The 21,933-nt window shown below is 46.1% G+C and overlaps 1 protein-coding gene across 1 annotated transcript in view; it reads right to left on the reverse strand.

The window, feature by feature from the left end:
- PTK7 (protein tyrosine kinase 7 (inactive)) overlaps window positions 1-18,660 on the reverse strand; it is a 114,931-nt gene extending 96,271 nt beyond the window's left edge. Inside the window, exon 1 of the mRNA XM_035111158.2 lies at window positions 18,445-18,660. Within this exon, the coding sequence (XP_034967049.2) occupies window positions 18,445-18,490 (46 nt within the window). The 5' untranslated portion in view covers window positions 18,491-18,660. The remainder of the gene's footprint in view (window positions 1-18,444) is intronic.
- Window positions 18,661-21,933: the final 3,273 nt, after the last annotated feature.

The raw sequence follows: 21,933 nt of genomic DNA on the forward strand, positions 1-21,933 counted from the left end.
GGTTTCAGCCCTGATCTCCCAGGTCCTAGTCTGACACCCAGAGTCCTTCTGCTATGGGGCAGCTCTATAAATTAAGCAGGTAAATAAATACAGTCATACCTCGGGTTACGTCTGCTTCAGGTTGCGTTTTTTTCAAGTTAAGAATGTGGCGGACCCGGAAGTGTTCACCTCATCAGGCAAGGTGGAGATTGCAGGCTAAATATACAGTCCCTTCTAGGTGCTGCAAATACCTTGAATTCTGCAAGCCTTGAATTCTGGGATGAAGAAGCAATGGACTTATTCAGCATGCAATTTCAACTTTGGAACAGTCTGCAAGCTGACCTCACGACCACATCAGCCTAATTTTTGCTCTTTGTTTCCTTGTGCAACATTTTGCATGATGAACAGAACTCTTCATCCTGTGAAACGTTACACAAAGCAGGGGATGTGGGGAAGGAGGAAAAATTAAAGATCAAAAAGTGGGGGGGGGGGAGTAGGCTGCTGTGGCCGTGAGGTCGGCTTGTAAGCTCAGAGACTTGAAAGCTTACCACACTTCTGTGATATTTTGGTTGGTCCTAATAAAGGCATTACTCAGCTGTGAATTTTGATATTCTCTTACAGAGCAACAGTTGCTTTAAAAAAAATTAATTATGGTTTACCATGAGGCATGAATGGGGCCATTGTGTAACTGAAAAGAGAGAGAGCGCGCACTGAAAACCATCAATATCTAAGGCATGGTGAAATTTAATGCATCTAGCTATGTCAACTGTGAAACTGCCCAGTTTGAATGGCAGGGCAGCCATTCATTATGTTACTAATTAAACGACGCATTTTTGGAAATAGAATTTTCCATGGAAAAACAAAGTCCGCTTTCTACTATAGAAGATTTTCTGTCCCACATTTCTGCCTGAGAGAGAATATTCCATCTCTCACAGTGGCTTCATCACTTTTGAAACATCTTATAATTTTGTCTTAGAAATGAAGAAGATATGTAAGATGGGCACCAAACAAGGGTTACAATCACCAAAACGGAATGCCTAGTTGCTATTTTGGGGCCAGATGGCTCTAAAGTCGTATCTTTCAATACAACTTTTTTTGGTTCCTGAAATTCATTCTGATTGTGCAGATAAAATATAACAGATAGATGCGTTGCTAGTGTGTTAAAGCAGTCAAGATCCACGTATCCCCAGGCATGCATCTCCAGATGATGGAGACATCAGGTGTCATTGTGGTGTTCAGGCATCTTCACTTGGTCGCGAACGGACTGATAGGTAAAGGTAAAAGTACCCCCCATTAGGTCCAGTTGTGGACGACTCTGTGGTTGCTTTACTGGCCGAGGGAGCCGGCGTACAGCTTCTGGGTCATGTGGCCAGCATGGCTAAGCTGCTTCTGGAGAACCAGAGCAGCGCACAGAAACGCCATTTAGCTTCCCACCAGAGCGGTACCTATTTATCTACTTGCACTTCAACGTGCTTTTGATCTGCTACCGGTAGGTGGGAAGGAGAGGGACCGAGCAATAGGAGCTCACCTCGTCACAGGGATTCAAACCACGGACCTTCTGATCGGCAAGCCCTAGGCTCTGTGGTTTAACCCACAGCGCCACCCACGTCCCTATAAACGGGCCGATAGCCAGGTGCAAAATGTGCCTGGCAAATTTTGAACGCTGCTTATACCATTAGTAATCTGTGACTCTCCATTAGTTGCTGGGATTACACCTCCCATTAATAACCTCAACCACTGGCCATGCAGATTGCGGCAGACGCAAGCTCTTTTTGATCACTAACAGGAAAGCCAAAGGTTCCCCATCTATGAGTTAAACAATTCTAGCCGTAAGTCCCCTACACACAAACACAAAATGGAATTTCTCTTAAAAAATACCTGTAATGGAATCTGCTTCCGCAGAGAGCCCTGTGTAACAGAACCTGTCTGCAACTATACAAACAAACACATACATATTCATAATAAATTAAACTTTAAAAACTCCAGTTTTATAGCCCATGTGAAATAGTCTGCATTCCAGTACCAAGAACTAGGTTTCAAACATCCAGGGATATGAATAAGCTTACTTAACAGCTATTGAGTTGCCTGTTTACTTATGCCACCCTATACCTGATAAGCCGGGGCTTTGATCTTGGGAATCTGAGTGGCAAGTCAGAAGAGAAGCAGGAAACTCACCTAACAGTCCCTTAGTTACCTAAGGATATGCTCCTTTCATGTCAGTTTAAAGAAAAGGTGCCGGTGGTTCAAGTTATAGGAAGTTCTAGTGTTCCTGTCTCCCCCCCCCCAAAACAACAACAACAACAACAACAAGTGCTCTTGCTACATATTTATATATCACATTTCTATATCAGAAAGAACTAATTTGTTGTAAAAGAAAAGGCGTTTTCAAATGCTTATTCTGAGAAAAAGCTTTGGAAAAGTGTGATAAAAACAGAACTGCACCCAAACCCAAAGGAGCATTTACTGGCTTGTGGGAGCCTATCCAATATGGAATATGGAAAATGTACAGAATTACCAACGTCAACAAAAATATTTCGTGGACAACAAAGACTCGGGTGGCTTAATAGTTTACTACCAGATTTACTACTCATAATTTACTACCAGATTTTCTTAAATGTAAGCCCTATCTAAATGGATGGTATTTACTTCTATGTAGCCTGATCCAGAATGTGCAAATTTAATAAATTAATCAACTAAAACACACACAGCTCAGTAAATTGAGATTTCTTAACTGGTTGGACAACCCTACTTAGACCAATGTGGTATACAGCTAAAATGCATCCATAAATCAAACTGCGAAGAAGAAGAAGAAGAAGAAGAAGAAGAAGAAGAAGAAGAAGAAGAAGAAGAAGAAGAAGAAGAAGAAGAAGAGTTGTTGTTTGGATTTGATATCCCGCTTTATCACTACCGGAAGGAGTCTCAAAGCGGCTAACATTCTCCTTTCCCTTCCTCTCCCACAACAAACACTCTGTGAGGTGAGTGAGGCTGAGAGACTTCAGGGAAGTGGGACTAGCCCAAGGTCACCCAGCAGCTGCATGTGGAGGACGGAGACGCGAACCTGGTTCACCAGATTACGAGTCTACCGCTCTTAACCACTACACCACACTGAGAGCTGGTGAGTTGCCACAGACTTATAGCTCAGTTGGTAGAGCATGAGACTCTTAATCTCAGGGCCATGGGTTCAAGTCCCACGTTGGGGAAAAGACTAGAGGACCCTCATGGTCCCTCCCAACTCTACAATTCTATGATTCTATGAGTTAGAGGAACAACATGTAGGTTTTGAAGGTGCAGGATATAAAATAAATATATCCTGTTAACTTAAACATGAGAAGATGTATACTTTCCTTATTTGAAGAAAGCTACAGCAATGCATAAGGGAAGCGGGTGGTGCTGTGGTCTAAACCACTGATCCTAGGGCTTGCCGATCAGAAGGTTGGCGGTTCAAATCCCCACAACGGGGTGAGCTCCCATTGCTCGGTCCCAGCTCCTGCCAACCTAACTGTTTGAAAGCATGTCAAAGTGCAAGTAGATAAATAGGTACCGCTCCGGCGGGAAGGTAAACGGCATTTCCGTGTGCTGCTCTGGTTCGCCAGAAGCGGCTTTGTCATGCTGGCCACATGACCTGGAAGATGTACGCCAGCTCCCTTGGCCAATAATGCGAGATGAGCGCCGCAACCCCAGAGTCATTCGCAACTGGACTTAACTGTCAGGGGTCCCTTTACCTTTACCTTTTACAGCAATGCATATGCAAGAAGTACTGAAAAATGGACAGTGTGTGTCTGGTTTATGATGCAATCCTTCGTATACTCAAAAGTAGCCCCAACGAGTTCACTGGGATTACTTCAAGCATACATTGGATTGCAGCCTTTATTCTCTTTGGCACTTGAAAAGTTTAAGTTATTTTGATTGCACACTACATAAACTTGTAGAAATGACTTGTACAGGGCCAATGCCATTGACCGAGGTGCAACCCTTAGCAATATTTGTATAAATGTTTAATGTTCATTTGCATACCAGAAGAGACTGGTGGCAATAAAAAGTGTTTCCAGAACAGAGGGTCACACTCTATACTTAAAAACTGCAGACTTTGCATTCAGCCGTGCCCAGGGCCAATATAACCAGGCACTAAGCACATCCAACATACTATGTTGACACTGCCTAGGAATCTGAGATATTTGCATGACCCCTTCATGTAAACCGAAAGCATTTCTGTAGCCCTATCAACCTAGGAAGCTGCCCTATAAAGGAAGACCAAGACCAAACACTGCCTACTGGCAATAATCTCAGATAGGTCTCATGCGAACAGCAAACTTGCTCGGGGCCAAAGCAAAATAACAAGTTGTGTGTTTTTTCCCAACATGCAATTTTCATTTTCCTTGCAGTGGGAAGCATGAATCTGTACAGGATCCTGGCTCCTACATTATTCTTCAAGTTAGCCGCTGCATATGATATCTGAACTTCAGCTTCAGAGGTAAAGGGTCTTGCTTGCACCTGCTGGCTTGAGATCCATTGATTCCCCCACCCCATAGGCTATATATGGGTTTCAACCGTTTATTGCAGCGAGTACTTACTTACTGCAAGTTGTTTCTTGGCTGATCAGAATGAATGCATTATCTCTGCACCTGTTACTACTAATATATCATTTATGCAGCACCAAAAGCATACTTAGCTGCTGCTATAAAGGATGCAGTGGCGTGTGGTGAATTTTGTTTTGTAGGAGAACAGTTAGGGCCAGAGGTAAATGAATATGGGAAAGCAAAATGTCACTTACGAGAAGGATCTGAAATATTTCCCTTGAAGCTTGAATTTGTTTTATTCTAGATTGATTTTGTCTGATGTTTTTAATGGTGTTGTAAAGTGCTTTGGGGTTGGTTCTTTAAAATATAAAGCAGAAATGAAATGAAATTATTATTTTTATTATTAATACATTTTCAATTGGGGGGGAAATGGTGCCTAGACATTCTGTTGTGGCGATCATAACCTATGTTTAAGGTGCCATTTGTCAATAAGCTTACCCTGTTTCTCCTATTTTAAGATGTAGTCATAAAATAAGCCATAGCAGGATTTTTAAGCATTCAAGGAATATAAGCCATACCCCAAAAATTAGACATAGTGATAGGCACAGCAGCAATGCCGGCCATGGCAGGAGGAGGAGGAAAAAACACAGTATACAGTCGTACCTTGGTTGCCGAACGCCTTGGAACTCGTACGTTTCAGCTCCCGAACGATCGAAAACCAGAAGTGAGTGTTCCGGTTTTCGAACGATTTTCAGAAGCCGAACGTCCTGCGCGGCTTCCGATCGGCTGCAGGACGCTCCTGCAGCCAATCAGAAGTTGCGCCTTGGTTTTCGAACGGTTCCGTTCGACTCCCAGAACGCATTCTGTTCGAGGACCAAGGTACGGCTGTGTATGTGAATCTCTTAATTCTGCTTAGCACGAGTGTTCACGAATACAAGGCAGGCATCCTCAAGAAGCTACATACACGACAAAGTACATTGCAAACTACTCTCCTTGCTGGAAAGGAACATAGAGCCTGTTCCTCTACATTTCAACCCTGTATTGAGCAGAAGGGACTCTTGGGAGTAGTCCAACTCCCCTGAAGGGAACCTGCTGTTCTCACATCAGTTCACCGTCTTGCCAGCCAAGAGACTCCCGAGATGTGCACCTGCGAAACAATGTTATTGCAATTTATTTGGTGCTTTCAGCACTTCAGGAAGGGCTACCTTATTGCGTTTTAGGAAGCAGGTGGCAGATGCTAACACAATGGCCTTGAGATGTTCTATTAATCAAGGGCAAAATACAACTGGGGGCACGAGGGGAGCAAGGGAAAGGCTTGGCCCTGTCACAAGCCATATCCTTGGAGTCTGTCTCTTTGATTTTGATGCACAAGTTGCAGCCGCATTTCTTGGCTTGTGAATTCTGCCAGCCTCGCTGCAGAGAAAAAGTGCTCAAAGTACGACTTGTCAGGATGACAGAAACGGAATTACTGCCTCTCGAAAATGAAAGACACTGTGATGGTTTCACTTGGCCTAAAAATACAGAATTCTTGGGTCTGAAATGTCCAAGTTCTGCAACCCCATGGCAAATTCCATCTAAAACCAGCTGCTCCGAGCCATAGCATGGCTTTTGCACTTTGCTTAATAATACGACTGAAGTCCTAGCATTCTTAGCTCCCAACTCTCGGAAAGTAGTACAAGCACGATAGTCCACAACCATTTCTGCCTTTGCTTCGAAGAGAGATAAGCTAAGTTTAGGAGCCGTGAGGTTGCAAAGGTTAGTAACTGTTCCCAAAATTATCATCATCATCATCTTCATCATCTGTGATCATCATCTGTGATAGAGTAGAGGAAGCTTTGTGGCCACCTTGCAAGAGCGGAATCACAGGCTCTCCCTATTTATCATAAACTACTCATCACTAATTGATGCTGCCAACATTCGGGACTTATTGGATTGACGTGTGACTGGAAGAGAATTGGTGCAATTATCCATTGCCAGCTTAGCCCTTCCCCCACTTGCACTTTTCCATCTGAAATGGTGTGGTGTTGTTTTAAAAAATCTCCTGGTTCAGATTACTTTTGAACCCCTACCAAGACAAAAATGATAAACAGTTTCAATGAAATGTGTGTGTGTGTGAAAGCAGTAAGTCAGCTTCATGTTTTTCCACCACCTGCCATTCTGCATGTGAAGTCCCTTACAGCCTCTGCAAGCTATCTTACCTCCATGGCTTCCTTTCCTTCAGCTGTAGTCTACTAGCAGTCACACTCTATCAGACTACAACAAACAGAAGTTTTTTTTGGGGGGGGGGCTCGGTTATCAGCCCTGCTGATAGACCTGCTCCATTTGGATCCTCCCCATCAAACTATTTCCATTCAAGCTGGGAATTGCGAGAACCACCAGGTAACTGAGCTTGTTTTCCTCATCCCTCCTCACCACCCTTTCCTTTTGTGTTGTGCCTCTTAGGCTATAAAACAAGCACGAATACAAAAGGACTTCTCCACAACAATCAGTAACCTAGTACTGGAGATAGGCTATGTATCGCCTCTCTGATCAAAATGCTCAAGGAGATCTTGAGATGGCAAATGAAACTGAGGAAGCAACTGAAAGAGGCGGCATTGTTTCAATGAACTCCGACATCTTTTGCTCGGTCTAGAGAAGTGTGCGTGGCTGTGCAGAAACTAGCCAAGTGTACAAAAGTAGTAATTTTTGCCCCGCCCACTTTTGCCTCCGGCCCTGCTATTGGCATGTGGCCCTTGGAAAATTGCCCAAAATGGGAATGTGGCTTTTGGGCTGAACTAGGAATTAAAACAAGGAGTTCCTGGGCAGATTCCTAGGGTAGATTAAAGTTGTTCCTTAGCAGGGAATGTCATCCCCTGGGATTCAGTTTACCCAAGAACTACCCTAACCAGATTTCAGCAATTACTGAGTCAGAAGGATTAGTGAATGACTAGGGGGGTGGAGAGCATCATTGTTTAGCCAGGAGAGAAGGATCTGGCTATCTACCTGGAAAGAGTAACTTAAACCACAAACCTGAGAGGCGGAAGTTATGTATTAACAAGGTTATTGTCCACCCTGCTCAATGGGAACCAAGTGAAACTAACTGATCCAACGCAAAAGCTTTCTGCCTAAAGGTAGAGGTAAAGGTAAAGGTAAAAGGACCCCTGACCATTAGGTCCAGTTGCAGATGACTCTGGGGTTGCGGCGCTCATCTCGCCTTATTGGTCGAGGGAGCCGGCGTACAGCTTCCAGGTCATGTGGCCAGCATGACAAAGCCGCTTCTGGCGAACCAGAGCAGCACACGGAAACGCCGTTTACCTTCCCTATTTATCTACTTGCACTTTGATGTGCTTTCGAACTGCTAGGTTGGCAGGAGCAGGGACCGAGCAACGGGAGCTCACCCCGTCACGGGGATTCGAACCGCCGACCTTCTGATCGGCAAGCCCTAGGCTCTGTGGTTTAGACCACAGTGCCACCCGCGTCCCTAGCTTTCTGCCTAGCTCAATATAATCTATTGGGGGAGGGGGGTCAAAAGGGTGGGGTTGCTTATAAAAAGAATTTTAATTCATGGCATAAAGACTTCTTGCAAGTAGCCTGCATGGAGAACATTGAGACATCAAGAAGATAAAGAACTAAACCACTTTTAGAAGACATCTGAAGGCACCCCTGTATCGGGAAGTTTTTAGTGTATGACATCTTGTTCTGTTTTTAAGTGTTGGAAGCCACCCAGAATGGCTTACACCCAGATGGGCTGGTATACTAGTAGTAGTAGTAGTAGCAGTAGTGTTGTTGTTGTTGTTGTTTAGTGGTGTCCGACTCTTCGTGACCCCATGGACCATAGCACGCCAGGCACTATGGGAGGCAGTGCAAGACAGGAGTGCCTGGCGTGCTATGGTCCATGGGGTCACGAAGAGTCGGACACGACTAAACAACTAAAGTAGCAGTAGTAGTAATAATGATGATGATGATGATTTAAGTCATATTCTCTGCTCATTTAGGTGAGCAAAGAGTCACTGCAGGGGGGGGAAACACATTCTTCCTTTTAGGTAAATCTTATTCTCTCATGACTCCACTGAGACCTGCTGACAATCACTCTGCTAATTAGCAAAAACAAAAGGTGCATTTGTGCAAACTGCTCCCCCCCCCCCCCCCCGGTCAGATAACAAGCAGTATACCCAAACACAGCTTTTTAAAATGCGGAAAGGAGCAGAACTGCAGCTCTGAATTATCGGTTCTTAGGGCACAAAAGGCCCTTCCCACAGACACATCCAGCATCGCTAAAGTGCAGCCTTGTGGTATAAACAGAGCTGAAAGCGACAAACATTTCATTAAACCGAGCGGAGGGGAATGCACATTCCAGTCAAGACCCTTTCCAAAAACAGGAGAGCTTTCAAAAGTGTTCATTAGGGTGCCAAAGAAAACACAGTACTGTGCAAGAGTGTGTGGGAAAAGAGCCATTTGTGAATATGGGTAACCTACAAGCTGCCTGAAATCAGGGTGGAAGCCTTGCCCTGCCCATTAACTACTGGCAGGTATGACAGACTCCCATTGCCCCATGGCCAAAAAAAAAGAGTTTGGGGGAGGGGGACAAGAATCTGGGGCTGTTAGCAAGAGGCAAAGAGAAGTTCCTACCCTCTGGCATCTAACAATAGAGGCATGCAACCTTACTTATTATGTAATCTGGCATAAAAGCACCGCCCTCCTATGGGTTAAGTGCCCACAAGGTAACTACTCTCAAAATGCACTTAAGAGTCAAGTTTCCAGCATTCCTTTCCCTCCTGTGGTTATGCAGAGAGTAACAGGATGAAGGACAGGGCCAGAGGAAAAGCATGAGAATGGGCTGCAGGGAGGAAAGATTGCAAGGAGGCAAAACCTGGAAGGGTGGGAAAGCAGCAGCAGTTTGAGAAGTACAATTGGTTTAGAGCCCATTGTGTAAGCCTTCTACTGCAGCAACCGTTCTGCTAACAAGAACCCCCGATCTTTGAGAAGACTCAAATCCAATGGGTAGCAGTTGAGGCCGGCAGAATCCTTGCAGGGTATGCATCTATCTATCATATACTGCCTTGCATTGTCAAGCTTGCACAGGAATGCCAACTCTCCCCCCTTCAGGCATAGCAAATCCTGCAAAATCACATCCCGTGGTCATTGACTTTAATGGACGCTGAAAAACCAGCTGACAAAAATGCCCAATGAAAATATATTACAGTGGTACCTCGGTTTAAGTACACAATTGGTTCCGGAAGTCTGTATTTAACCTGAAGCGTACTTAACCTGAAGCGAACTTTCCCATTGAAAGTAATGGAAAGTGGATTAATCCGTTCCAGATGGGTCTGCGGAGTACTTAAACTGAAAGTACTCAAACCGAAGCGTACTTAAACTGAGGTATGACTGTATTAGCAATCAAGTGCCACACATTTCCCGAATAGGACCCCCTAGGCCTAGAGCAGCCAGGGCTGTGTACACACCCACCCCAGTTCTCATACCCACAACAGCACCAGTCAGCCTTTTAGATGGAGAGATTAAGTTCCGCTTCCTCTTTCCTGTCCCAGGCAAACAAGTGGCTCAAGCCATCAGGTTGTGCTTTCCCAAAATATTCAAAGCTTAGATTTTGATTAGCATTCCATGCAAGGGAAATTTTCGTATGTGTCTCAGCCACTAAGAACACGGCATTATATACTTTTAATGACTAAAGATGGCGCACTGATTATGCAACCTGAGGACATACTGTATTACGAAAATATGAGCCTGCTGGATCACTATCTAATCCAGATTCCCCTTCTCATTGTTGTTGTTGTTTAGTCGTTTAGTCGTGTCCGACTCTTCGTGACCCCATGGACCAGAGCACGCCAGGCACTCCTGTCTTGCACTGCCTCCCGCAGTTTGGTCAAACTCATGTTCGTAGCTTCGAGAACACTGTCCAACCATCTTGTCCTCTGTCGTCCCCTTCTCCTAGTGCCCTCAATCTTTCCCAACATCAGGGTCTTTTCCAAGGATTCTTCTCTTCTCATGAGGTGGCCAAAGTATTGGAGCCTCAGCTTCACGATCTGTCCTTCCAGGGAGCACTCAGGGCTGATTTCCTTAAGAATGGATAGGTTTGATCTTCTTGCAGTCCATGGGACTCTCAAGAGTCTCCTCCAGCACCATAGAGTCTCCTCCAGCACCTCCCCTTCTCATAATAGCCAGCCAGATAACTAGCAGACTAGCAACAGCACTCTCCCCACTTGTGATTCCCAGCCATTGGCATTTATAGAGGTATACTGTGTCTGACAATGGAGGTGAAACGCATTAAATGTGGCTAGTAGCCACCAAAAACTTATCTGCCTTATCCTCTCCTAAAACCATCTGAGTTGGTGGTCATACATATGGACTCTTGTTTTCCAGTGCAAAGAGGGGGAGGGGAGGAAAACTAGGAGACCATTAAGAGAGTCCTCTGCACAACCACAGGCCCAAAAGTGAGTAGCTGAAGGGGGTTTTGCTTTTGTTTTTAAGGAACATCTGGTTTATTAAAAACGACCTTTCTGCTTTTGCCTCCATTAATTTAACTGGGGTGCTAACTTTCAAGGCCAATGGTACTTTGATCACTAGAGCAGGCAGAATGTGGAACGCAGTGGGAGTGAAGGCAAAATTGAAGGGGGTGCCTGGGATGCAGCAGAAACAGAAATAGCAGGCAGCAAAGGGAGGAAGAGGAGACCAAAAGTGAACAAGGCTCAGGTAGACCGTACAAAAGGAACAAAACAGGCACGGGAACCGAACATTGTTTTTTATACTTTTGCAGAGAAAAAAATAACCAGGGGTGGTGGGGGGTGGTCATGTCCATTCAACAATAAATGTAAAGGTAAAGGGTCCCCTGACCATTAGGTCCAGTCGCGGACGACTCTGGGCTTGCGGCGCTCATCTCGCATTATTGGCCAAGGGAGCGAGCGTACAGCTTCCGGGTCATGTGGCCAGCATGACTAAGCCGCTTCTGGCGAACCAGAGCAGCGCACGGAAACGCCGTTTACCTTCCCGTCGGAGTGGTACCTATTTATCTACTTATACTTTGAGGTGCTTTCGAACTGCTAGGTTGGCAGGAGCAGGGACCGAGCAACGGGAGCTCACCCCGTCGTGGGGAATCGAACCACCGACCTTCTGATCGGCAAGCCCTAGGCTCAGTGGTTTAACCCACAGCACCACCCGCGTCTCCTATTCAACAATCTTGGCGCATAAAAAAGCATGCATGCATTTTATGGAGAAGTCTTCCTCCCCCACACTTGCAATTTATAGAAGGAGAGTGGCTTAAAAGTAAGGAGCTATGCAGAATATAACATTGGAGAGGAGCACTTCCTAAAAGCTTTGATTCCCTGCTCCCAGGCTTCATGTCCTCCTTGACCCAAGAAAGCAAGCCAAATGGAATGAGCACTACTTTGATGAGACCTGGAGAAACGGGTATCATCTGCTTTGAATCAAAGTTATTTCTCTGATGGACCACTGCCAATGTAGTCTAAACCAGTACATCCACTCACATGTAACTCTAGGGGTAGTAAACAAGGGGACCCTCCAGATATTGTGGACCACAGGTCCCATTAAATCTGACTAACCCATGAAGGATGATGAATGCTCTGCTTCCATGCTTGAAGCCAGCTTATGCTTCTGAATACCAGTTTCAGGAAACCACAGGAGGGAAGAGTGCTCTTGTGCTCAGGTCCTGCTTGGGCAGGCATGGCCAAACTTGGCCCTCCAGCTGTTTTGGGACTACAATTCACATCATCCCTGACAACTGGTCCTATTAGCTAGGGATGATGGGAGTTGTAGTCCCAAAACAGCTGGAGGGCCAAGTTTGGCCATGCCTGTGCTTGGGGGTTTCTCACTGGGTTGGCCACTATGAGAACAGGGTGTTGGACTAAGATGGGCCATTGTTTGTTCCTAGGTCCAATGGGCATGCTGGCTGATGGGATTTGTAGTCCAAAACATCTGAAAGGCACCACGATGGCTGTTGGGTCCCTTGACATAACTCCCTTGCATGTTTCACTTTAAATACTTTGAGGTTTCTTTGTTTTTTTAAAAAAAGCAGAGCAGGATGAGAACACTTTGATATATCCCACTCCTCCTCCTCCTCCTCTATCATCAAGTCACACAAAGGACTGCAAGGAAAGGTTTGTTGTCAAGACAGTGTGAAAATGGGGAGGATTACCGTAGGTCTCTCATTCAGCTCAAAGTATGACCTTTATCACAGACATCTGAAGGGCTTCTCCTAATATAGTTGCTTCTTTGCGAGGGCAGAGAATTCAAAACTCACACTTGCTGAATGCCTCACAGGTGGGCAAACAATAGCTTTATTTGCTTGTAATAGGATCCACACTCTGCAGAGCTACACTCACCCATGCTCAGGGGCAATCAATACCCGAGAGCTGCACTAGCTCTTTGAACTTCATAAAGGCGACAAATTTTTAACACCTTGTACATTATTCTTGTATGGACTCATTTTCTCGTGGGCCATTATTTGCTACCTACGGATTGTAAGTGGCATGTACCCAGCACACTGTACACAGCCAATTTTAAAATAATTCAGTTGCCGAAACGGTGAGGGTGTTGCCTGAAGGGCTTCGTGGGTATGAGCTTGCGTTTTTGTGGATCGCAGATCGCTTTTCTGTGCAAAGCACTGGAAGCGGAAGCTAAAATGTTTGGTCTGGCATTAACGCATGAATCAGCAGGGAAGGCAGCAAACAAAGGGAGGGGGAAAGAGGACACCTTTTCCGTTCTTTACGGAAACACGTAAAACTTGAAAGAAAGCGTGGGGGAAAAACTGGGACCTAAAAGAGATGAAAAATTCACAAAGTTTCGTATAGTAGCCCAAGGTTTGTTAATTGCTACATAACAAAGTTTGAATGAAACGTGGCAATTTTTCCAGACTTCATACCTAGGTGAACAAAGCAATGCTAGGCAAAGGAATGCGGTATTCTACTTCTGACTAGGCACACAAGCCAGCCCTCAGCTCTGCATCCTCCTGCAGATGTTACCTCCGGTGTTAAGGGTAGCATAAGGGCTGCTTTTACAACTTAACAGCTACCTTACTTCAAAGGTTTCTTCTTCCATTCCATCCAGCAAGCCCACATTGCTGCCCTATAATTTCAACTAATCACACCAGCTTCATTTTCATGCATTTCCACCCTCCTTTCATGGGTTATTCTTGTACTTGTGCTTACTTGCCCTTGGCATCTATTTTGAGGAACAGCTTAATATTTAAGCACTTCAGAAATGTAATGCGTTCAGCCGCATGGCGCATTTTCAGCATCTACTGGAAATGATGTAAATATCAAGTCCTAAAGCGGCTGTTAACATTTTCCCGTTTAAAGGTTTAGAAAGACGAAGCACACCCGTCAGGGAAGTTAGTGAGTACTGCAAGCGTCCTGAATTTTACAAGGAATAACTGGGCTTTTGTGATCAGTTTCAGATGTATTGTAGTTGCATTCAACAAGATCGGGGATTCCCAAACTTGGGTCTCCAGTTGTTTTGGGACTACAACCCCCATCATTCCTAGCTAGCAGGACCAGCGGTCAGGGATGATGGGAATTGTAGTCCAACAACAGCTGGAGACCCATGTTTGGGAAACCCTGAACTAGATGCTCTCCTCTGCTATAAATGGGAGAAAATAGATGGACACTTTTCTAGCCTATCTGGCCCTTGGACTGGAATCAGGCGAACATCAGGCATTCATGCGACTGCACTCAGAAGAAGGTCACATTTGTTTTCAAGAAAGCTTCCTCCAGGTAGGTGTGCACAGCCTGCAGCCTATGTTGGATGATCTCGGGCCCTCCTGGAATCCATGGTACAAGTTAGGTACCGAAGTTATAACTTAAGTCCCACCGAGTTAAACTGGGCTCATGTTCAACAGCCCGATTCTAATCAACTTCTTGTCATTATGTCCCTTCCATGCAGATGCTCCTCAAGATGGCCAATTCTCACTGCTATGATCCCTCATAGAATGGTAAGAGCTGGAAGGGACCACGAGGGTCATCTAGCCCAACCCCCTACAATGCAGGAAACTTTTGCCTTCAAACCTCTTAATGGTTGGGAATTGCAGATATTTGGGTTGTAACCAACTTCTGCTTGCACAATAGGACTTCCTCCCCCCCTCCCCCATCTGCTCCAGAGAGGCAGATGATAATAATAAGACTGGGGGTGCAGAGAGAGGCGAGGAAAGTCATTGTGCTATCAGGACACCTCTGCTGGATACAACCCTTAGGAATTACAAGAGCCCTCTGCCATCAGAAATATAAGAATCCCAAAAAGGGCGATGAATGAGACTATAAATAGAAAATCAAAGTACTATAAATAGAAAATCAAAGTACTATAAATAGAAAATCAAAGTTCTCAACATTTCAGCCTACAGGTTCTTCCCACCCAAGATTCCAAGTGCAACTTCAGTGCTCCAGAAAATCTTCAGTGTGGGGTTCCGCAGGGCTGAATCCTATCCCCTACGTTGTTTAACATCTACATGAAACCGCTGGGTGGGGCTATCGGGAGGTATGGAGTATGTACATTGTCAAGAGCATGCTGGTGACACTCAGCTCTATTTCTCCTTTTTACATCTGCAGGTGAGGCAGTCGAAGTGCTGGACCAGTGTCTTGCCTCGGTAACAGACAGGAAGAGAGCCAACAAACTGAAGCTCAATCCAGATAAGACTGAAGCACTGTTAGTGGGCGGTTTCCTAGATCGGATGGGTGGGAGATAGCCTGCTCTTGGTGGGGTTACCAGTACATTTCCTCTGAAGCAGCAGGTTCGTAGCTTGGGGGTACTCCTGGATCCTTTGCTGTTGCTTGAGGCTCAGGTGGCCTCAGTGGCCCAGAGTGGCTTCCATCAGCTTTGGCTGGTGGCCCAGCTTTGCCCCTATCCTGGACAGGGATAGCCTAACTATGCTCTGGTAACCTCAAGGTTAGATAACTGCAATGTGTTATATGTAGGGCTGCCTCTGAAGACAGTTCAGAAACTTCAGCTAGTGCAGAATTCAGCAGCCAGGTTGCTCACCGGAGCAAGACGGTCTGAGCATATTACACCGATCCTCGTCCAGCTGCACTGGCTACCAATTAGTTTCCGGGTCCAATTCAAAGTGCTGGTTTTGACCTATAAATCCTTAAACAGACCTATAAATACCTCAAGGACCACCTCTTTCCATATGAACCTACCCAGACCCTGTGATCATCTCCTGAGGCCCTTCTTCGTGTGCCTCTTCCTCCAGAGGTCTGGAGGGTGGCAACACGAGAACGGGCCTTCTCTGCAGTGGCTCCCCATCTGTGGAATGTGCTCCCCAGGGAAGTTCACCTGGCGCCTTCATTACAGTGGAACCTCGGGTTGAGGACGTAATCCGTGACGGAGGCACGTCCGCAACCCGCAGCATTCGCATCCTGAAGCACTGCATCTGCGCAGGCGCCAGCGCAATTTAGTGCTTCTGCGCATGTGTGAGCGGCGAAACCTGGTAGTAACCCATTCCAGTACTTCTGTTTCCCGCAGGCTGCAACCTGAAAACACATAACCTGAAGCGTCTGTAACATGAGGTATGACTGTATACACCTTTGGGCGCCAGGCAAAAAATGTTCCTTTTTAACCAGGCATTTGGTTGATTTGATTGACATCCTGTGCCCTTTTAAAATGTGGGGGTTTGGGGGGGCAGATATTGGGTTGTTGTTTTTATTTTGATTATGTATTTCGTGTTTTTATATTTTGATTTTATTTTGTGAACCGCCCTGAGACCTCCGGGTATAAGGTGGTATATAAATTCAATAAATAAGAAATAATAATCTAAGTAAGAGGGCAATTCATCCGCAATTCCAAAATAGCCTACAGTTGACCTTGCAGTAGAGCAGTTTTGGGGGATGCACAGAGGGGGAAGGTAGAAACTGGAAGTCCTGTTGTGCAAGCAGATTTCCATTGTGCCAGAAAGCAGGCATAAGTAGATGCCACTCTGTATATATAAATATATTGAGATTAATTTTAAATTCAGAATGAGATTTTCCACCATTTTAGGTACAATATCCTGAAAATTGAATATTACACATGCACAAGATATGGAACTCCTAACAGCATGGTATCTTGCATCGTTAGAGTACTCTGGGAGCCATCTATGAAAAACAATTGAACAACACTAGTAAAAGAAGCTGAAAAATACTTTCCACTGTGAAAATTCTACATTTTTTTACCACCCCAAATGTACCAACTCTCTTGTGTGGCAGCACAACATATGAGCAGGCATTTCTATTGTTCTTTGGAAGGAAAATGTGATGGGTAAAAACAGTAATACTGTAGGTTATCTCGTCTTATTTTGCACGCACTATGCCAACTAATTCTCCATCACATGAAGCAGAAAGGTAGGGCTCCATTAGATTATCCTCTCCAAGATCTAAATTGCTGCAAGAACTTTCTCTGACATGTAATATCAAAGAACTGCAACGGGACCTTGTCTCTGCAGTTGCACAACATGCCAAATATTGATTCAACATACCTTTCTGCTTCTGCAAGTTATATACGGGTTCAGTCCCTAACGCAGAGAGACTTCACCCATAATCAGGTTCATGACCTGATGTGAACACTAGGAATCAGTTATTGCATTATCAGCCAAGTATGTGGGAGAGCAAGTGCTTCTCTAATAAAAATTGTTCTGAAGAGTTTGTTGACGACTGAATTAAAGTAATCAATTCTCTGCTGTAACGAGGTTCAACAGCTAGATTCTGCAAAGCAGTTACTGGAACTTTAATATTCAAGGTCATTTGTTCTTGCAAACCTAGTACTGTACTGTAAAGTGAAAACTTCAGTGTGTCTCCATTAGTCTGAGAACCAGACAGTCGATAAATTCAGGATGCATTCTCCAAATCTGCAGTGCCACCCAAATCCAACAGATTCATTCTGAAGTTTGAGCCCTACAGCTTTTGTCCTGGCGATTAGGCTGAAGTTTATCAGAATGGCCCCAGTACAGTAGTTTCAAACTCTCATTAATGGAGGCGGCTGCAAACCAGAGTTCTGCAAAGCTCCGGGATCCTGCGGGCTTCTTACCGAGGTTTAAAGCAGTCCAACAAAGGGCACAACCTCCTGCAACCTCACAATTCGTCTCCCTCGTTGTGACCAAGCCGGGAAGAAACTAAACCAACTACCTTCCTACAAATGCCCTTCTTTGCGCTGATGAAGAAGCCAAACAACTTAGGTCGCAGACGGGACAGGAATGTAATTTTAAGCTCCTCTGAAGACGCCAACTAGCGCCTGGTTTCCAAAAAGAAGAACCATTGGGGAGGGAATAAAAAGTATTGGCGTGTGTTCCCCTCGTTCCTCCAGCCAGCCAAAGCACTCCCAACCCCTCTCTCCCCGCTCCTTGGAGCAGTTTTCAAACCAGCACGTTAGAGGCAGCCAGGAGGAGGGAGGAGGAGAGACGTTGCCTGGCTCCCTGCTCGGGCAAGATCCCGCTGTTCAGTCTGAATGGCACCGAGCAATTGCTGGGCTGCGTCTAATGAGGGAGGGAAGGAGGGAGAGAGGGAAGGAGGGGGAAACGCGCCCTGTTGTGGCGGGTGCAAAACCAAGGAGATGGACAGAGAGGGATGGGAAGCGCTTTTGGGACTGACCAAGAGGGGCTTGAATGGCTGAAGAGGGAGAGAGAAAGCGCGCGGCCGCTTCGCAGCTCCCTTCCGACGCCTCACGGGCGGACACAAAGAAGCCCCGCGCGGAAAGGCGCCCGCTCGCCCTCCCTTCGACACACACCCGCTCGCTGCACGGCTCGCACTTTCTGGCATGCATTCTTCAGGGAAGACGCGCAGCTTGCCTCTCCACAGACACACACACACCAGTGTCCAAGCCAATGCGTAAAAGCGCGCTGCTTCGCTCCCTCGCGCAAAATGGAAAGCGAGGAAGGAATGAAGGAGCCCCGCGCGGGGCAGCCAGGCGATACATCCTCCCTGCCTCCGAGGCCGGCGGAGAAGGGCTCTCTCTCTCCCCCCCTACCCCACCCACTCACCGAGAAGCAGGAGGAGCCGGAGCCCCCGCGCCATCTCCGCAGCCATCTCGCGCTCGCCTCGGCGTCCCCCTTCTGCTGCGCCCCGCTGGCCACCTCCAGCCCTCGCTCGCTCTCACTCCATGCCGCTCGCAGAAAAGAGCAGCTCAGGCTGCGGCGGGACTCTCTTCGCCCAGGCCGGCCCAGCCCAGCCCCGCTCCGCCCCTCGCACACCCGGGACAAGGAGGAGCTTCCGGCCCCGGGAGGAGCAATCCCGCTCCCTGCAAGGCAGGCCGGAACCCACCGACCCTCCCACCCCACCGCGCTCCCCTCCAAGTTACCTGCCCGGCTGCCGAGCGACCCCTGTCGGGCTTGGAGGCGCTTTTCTCGGGCAGGGAGGCCCGAGGCGCGTGCTCACCTCTCGGCGCTCCGAAGGTGTCCCAGGTTCTCTCGCCGACTTGGAGAAGCAGCTCCCTGCCCCGTGTTCGTCTTTTCCCATTCCAGATACAGTACCTGGAATCCATAAAGGGGAGGTGTTCGTGGGTGCCTTGGTGCTTGGCCAACACAGAACTGGTTTTTGGACACCAACGTGATAAATACTAGAAAAGCAGGGTTTGCCGATGGGTCCCAAAAGCTTTCTTGTGGCCGATCTGCAAACTATTATTTTGTTGTTGTTGTTGTTGTTGTTGTTGTTGTTGTTGTTGTATTGTATTATTAAATTTGTAGACCGCCCTTCACATATAAAAGCTTCCGGGGTGCCAATTCTGTCTCCTTTCCAATATAAAAATACCCAGCTCCTTCAAACGTTCCTCATACGGCTTGCTTGGGCAGATTCCAACTAAAGTATTTAATCAATGCAAGGATTTCTGCTTCCGCAACAGAACTCCTCCCCACCCCACCATGAGCAGCCAGCGCCCTACCCAAATTGTGCTAGAGGATTCTGTGAATCCCCAGAATCAAAGAATTGTAGCGTTGGAAGGGATCCCAAGGGTCATCTAGTCCAACCCCCTGCAATGCAGAAATCTCAATGTGGCTGATTCTCAGTGGCTAGATTCTGCCTCACTTCTGAAGGCAGTTTGCCTCTGCATAGCAGTTGCTGGGATTCACAAGTGGTGAGAGGGCTGCTGTTCTGCTCAGGTCCTAGTTTTGGGCTTCCCCAAGGCATCTTGCATGAGAACAGGATGCTGAAATAGATGGGCCAATGGCAGAAGCAGCAGGCTCATCTTATGCTTTTAGGTTCTTATACTCATCCCAACTTTTCACCCCCCCCAAGAGATGAGCAACACAATTCTTCCAAGGAATAATTATTCCAAGGAAACAGTGGTTAAGACCTTGAAAAGCGCAGAGTCTGGCTACAGTCTGTAACCAGGGATGAATGGAAGTAGCTTCTTTGGAGGAGGAAACCACAAGCCCTTGGGAAAATAATAAAGAAGTTAGTTCCTCTCAGTCTTCCTGACAAGTTGCTTACCAGATGTCTTGACTCAAACCACGACAATAGTCTCTCTGGTCAATGGGCTTTTATTTTAGGCAATTAAGGGTTCCCAAATAAGTAAAACTGGGAAGTTCAAAATTTGTTAAGTTGGTTATCTGCTGCTCGACAAACTTCTCAACCACTTGGAAAGTTTTCACGTATGCTGTTGCCATAGGCAGCTTGCTAATCTCTCAGGTTTCACAGCAATTTTTGTCTATGTATATATTTCCCCCCTCCTTATTACCTGCGAGTGTCTATAAATGGTTTCTACATCCTACCCTAACACTTAAATTATTAAAATCCTTCCAATAGCACCTTAGAGACCAACTAAGTTTGTCATAGGTATGAGCTTTCATGTGCATGCACACTTTCGTGCACGCACACGAAAGCTCATACCTATGACAAACTTAGTTGGTCTCTAAGGTGCTACTGGAAGGATTTTTTAAATTTTGTTTTGACTACGTCAGACCAACACGGCTTGTTGTTATTTAGTCATTTAGTCGTGTCCGACTCTTCGTGACCCCATGGGCTACCTACCTGTAACTTAAATTATTGTTGCATTCATATCACATCTGTATGGGTGGATTTTAGCCAGCAAGGAACATGACATTGCAGTCTCCTGGCCTGAGGATACTTTACAGGGGTCTGCTAAAACCATTAAAGGAACTAGTCTCCAGGCTCTGAAAAGTTTTCCTCTCTCTGATCACTGGCAGAGAAGATCAAAGGGCTCCGAGTCCTATTCCATTTCTTTATTGTCTCAAGCTGGGAACAGCAGGGCGGGTGACAACCCTATTTCCTTTCCAGGCTAGCAACTAGGGATGAAGCTATAAAGATTGTAACCTTTGTTGTGTTCTCACAAGATGCTTACTGTGTGGTAAATGGCCTTTGTTACCTCAGGGAGTTTTGCATGCTGTTCAATTGCAGGATAAAGAGCCATTTACTCCCAAGAATTTGCAAACTGTGGCATTTCTTTTCTTTCTCTTATAAAGTACATATGAAAATACTTTGGAGTTTAAGGAATGTTATTCCCACTGAAGGCTACCCATAATACCAGGATAAAGCTGTTCATTTGAACACTCCCACCTGGTAGCTCTCATTGCTTTTCACTTCTGAATATTGAAAAAATGTCTGGGCTAATAATTTGATTGAATTATAAGCCTCTGTGTATAATGTGTTTGTGTGTGCATGCTTAATTTTACTCCAAAATAAACAAGCAGGTAGTTATGTGTACCCTTTCTCACCCAAGCTGAAGGCAAATGTATAAAATATCTTCAATGATAGTTTTGAACCCATATATACACACACATCACAATTGGGTTGCTTGTAAAATAGTACAAAAGCAGCCAGATTTCTTTTAGCACAGGTGAGTTCTGCACTCCCTAGGCCAGGGGTTACCAAACTAAGGCCCGGGGGCCGGATGCGGCCCAATCACCTTTTAAATCCGACCCGCGGACGGTCCGGGAATTGGCATGTTTTTACATGAGTAGAATGTGTCCTTTTATTTAAAATGCATCTCTGGGTTATTTGTGGGGCATAGGAATTCGTTCTTTTTTTTCTTCAAAATATAGTCCGGCCCCCCACAAGGTCTGAGGGACAGTGGACCGGCCCCCTGCTGAAAAAGTTTGCTGACCCCTGCCCTAGGCGTCATCAGATTCTTTGGACCAGTGAGCACATTTTTAATTGTGAGGCTTGTGGGCGCCAGTCACAAAATAGCTGGGCACGTAGCATAATATAAATTGGCTGCTGGGAGGGGGCGTGGCATAACACACAATTAGACCATAGTCATTGAGCCCGGAGCTGGAGAAGACAAGCTTGTCCCATTTGCATGTGACAGCCCTTTAGATCAGGCATCCCCAAACTTCGGCCCTCCAGATGTTTTGGACTACAATTCCCATCTTCCCCGACCACTGGTCCTGCTAGCTAGGGATCATGGGAGTTGTAGGCCAAAACATCTGGAGGGCCGCAGTTTGGAGGTGCCTGCTTTAGATAGCTGAATATGGCTACAACTCCTGTCACCACTAGCCATGTTGGACTCCAACACC

Source organism: Zootoca vivipara, chromosome 3, assembly GCF_963506605.1.
Source record: "Zootoca vivipara chromosome 3, rZooViv1.1, whole genome shotgun sequence".
NCBI classification, from domain to species: Eukaryota; Metazoa; Chordata; class Lepidosauria; order Squamata; family Lacertidae; genus Zootoca; species Zootoca vivipara.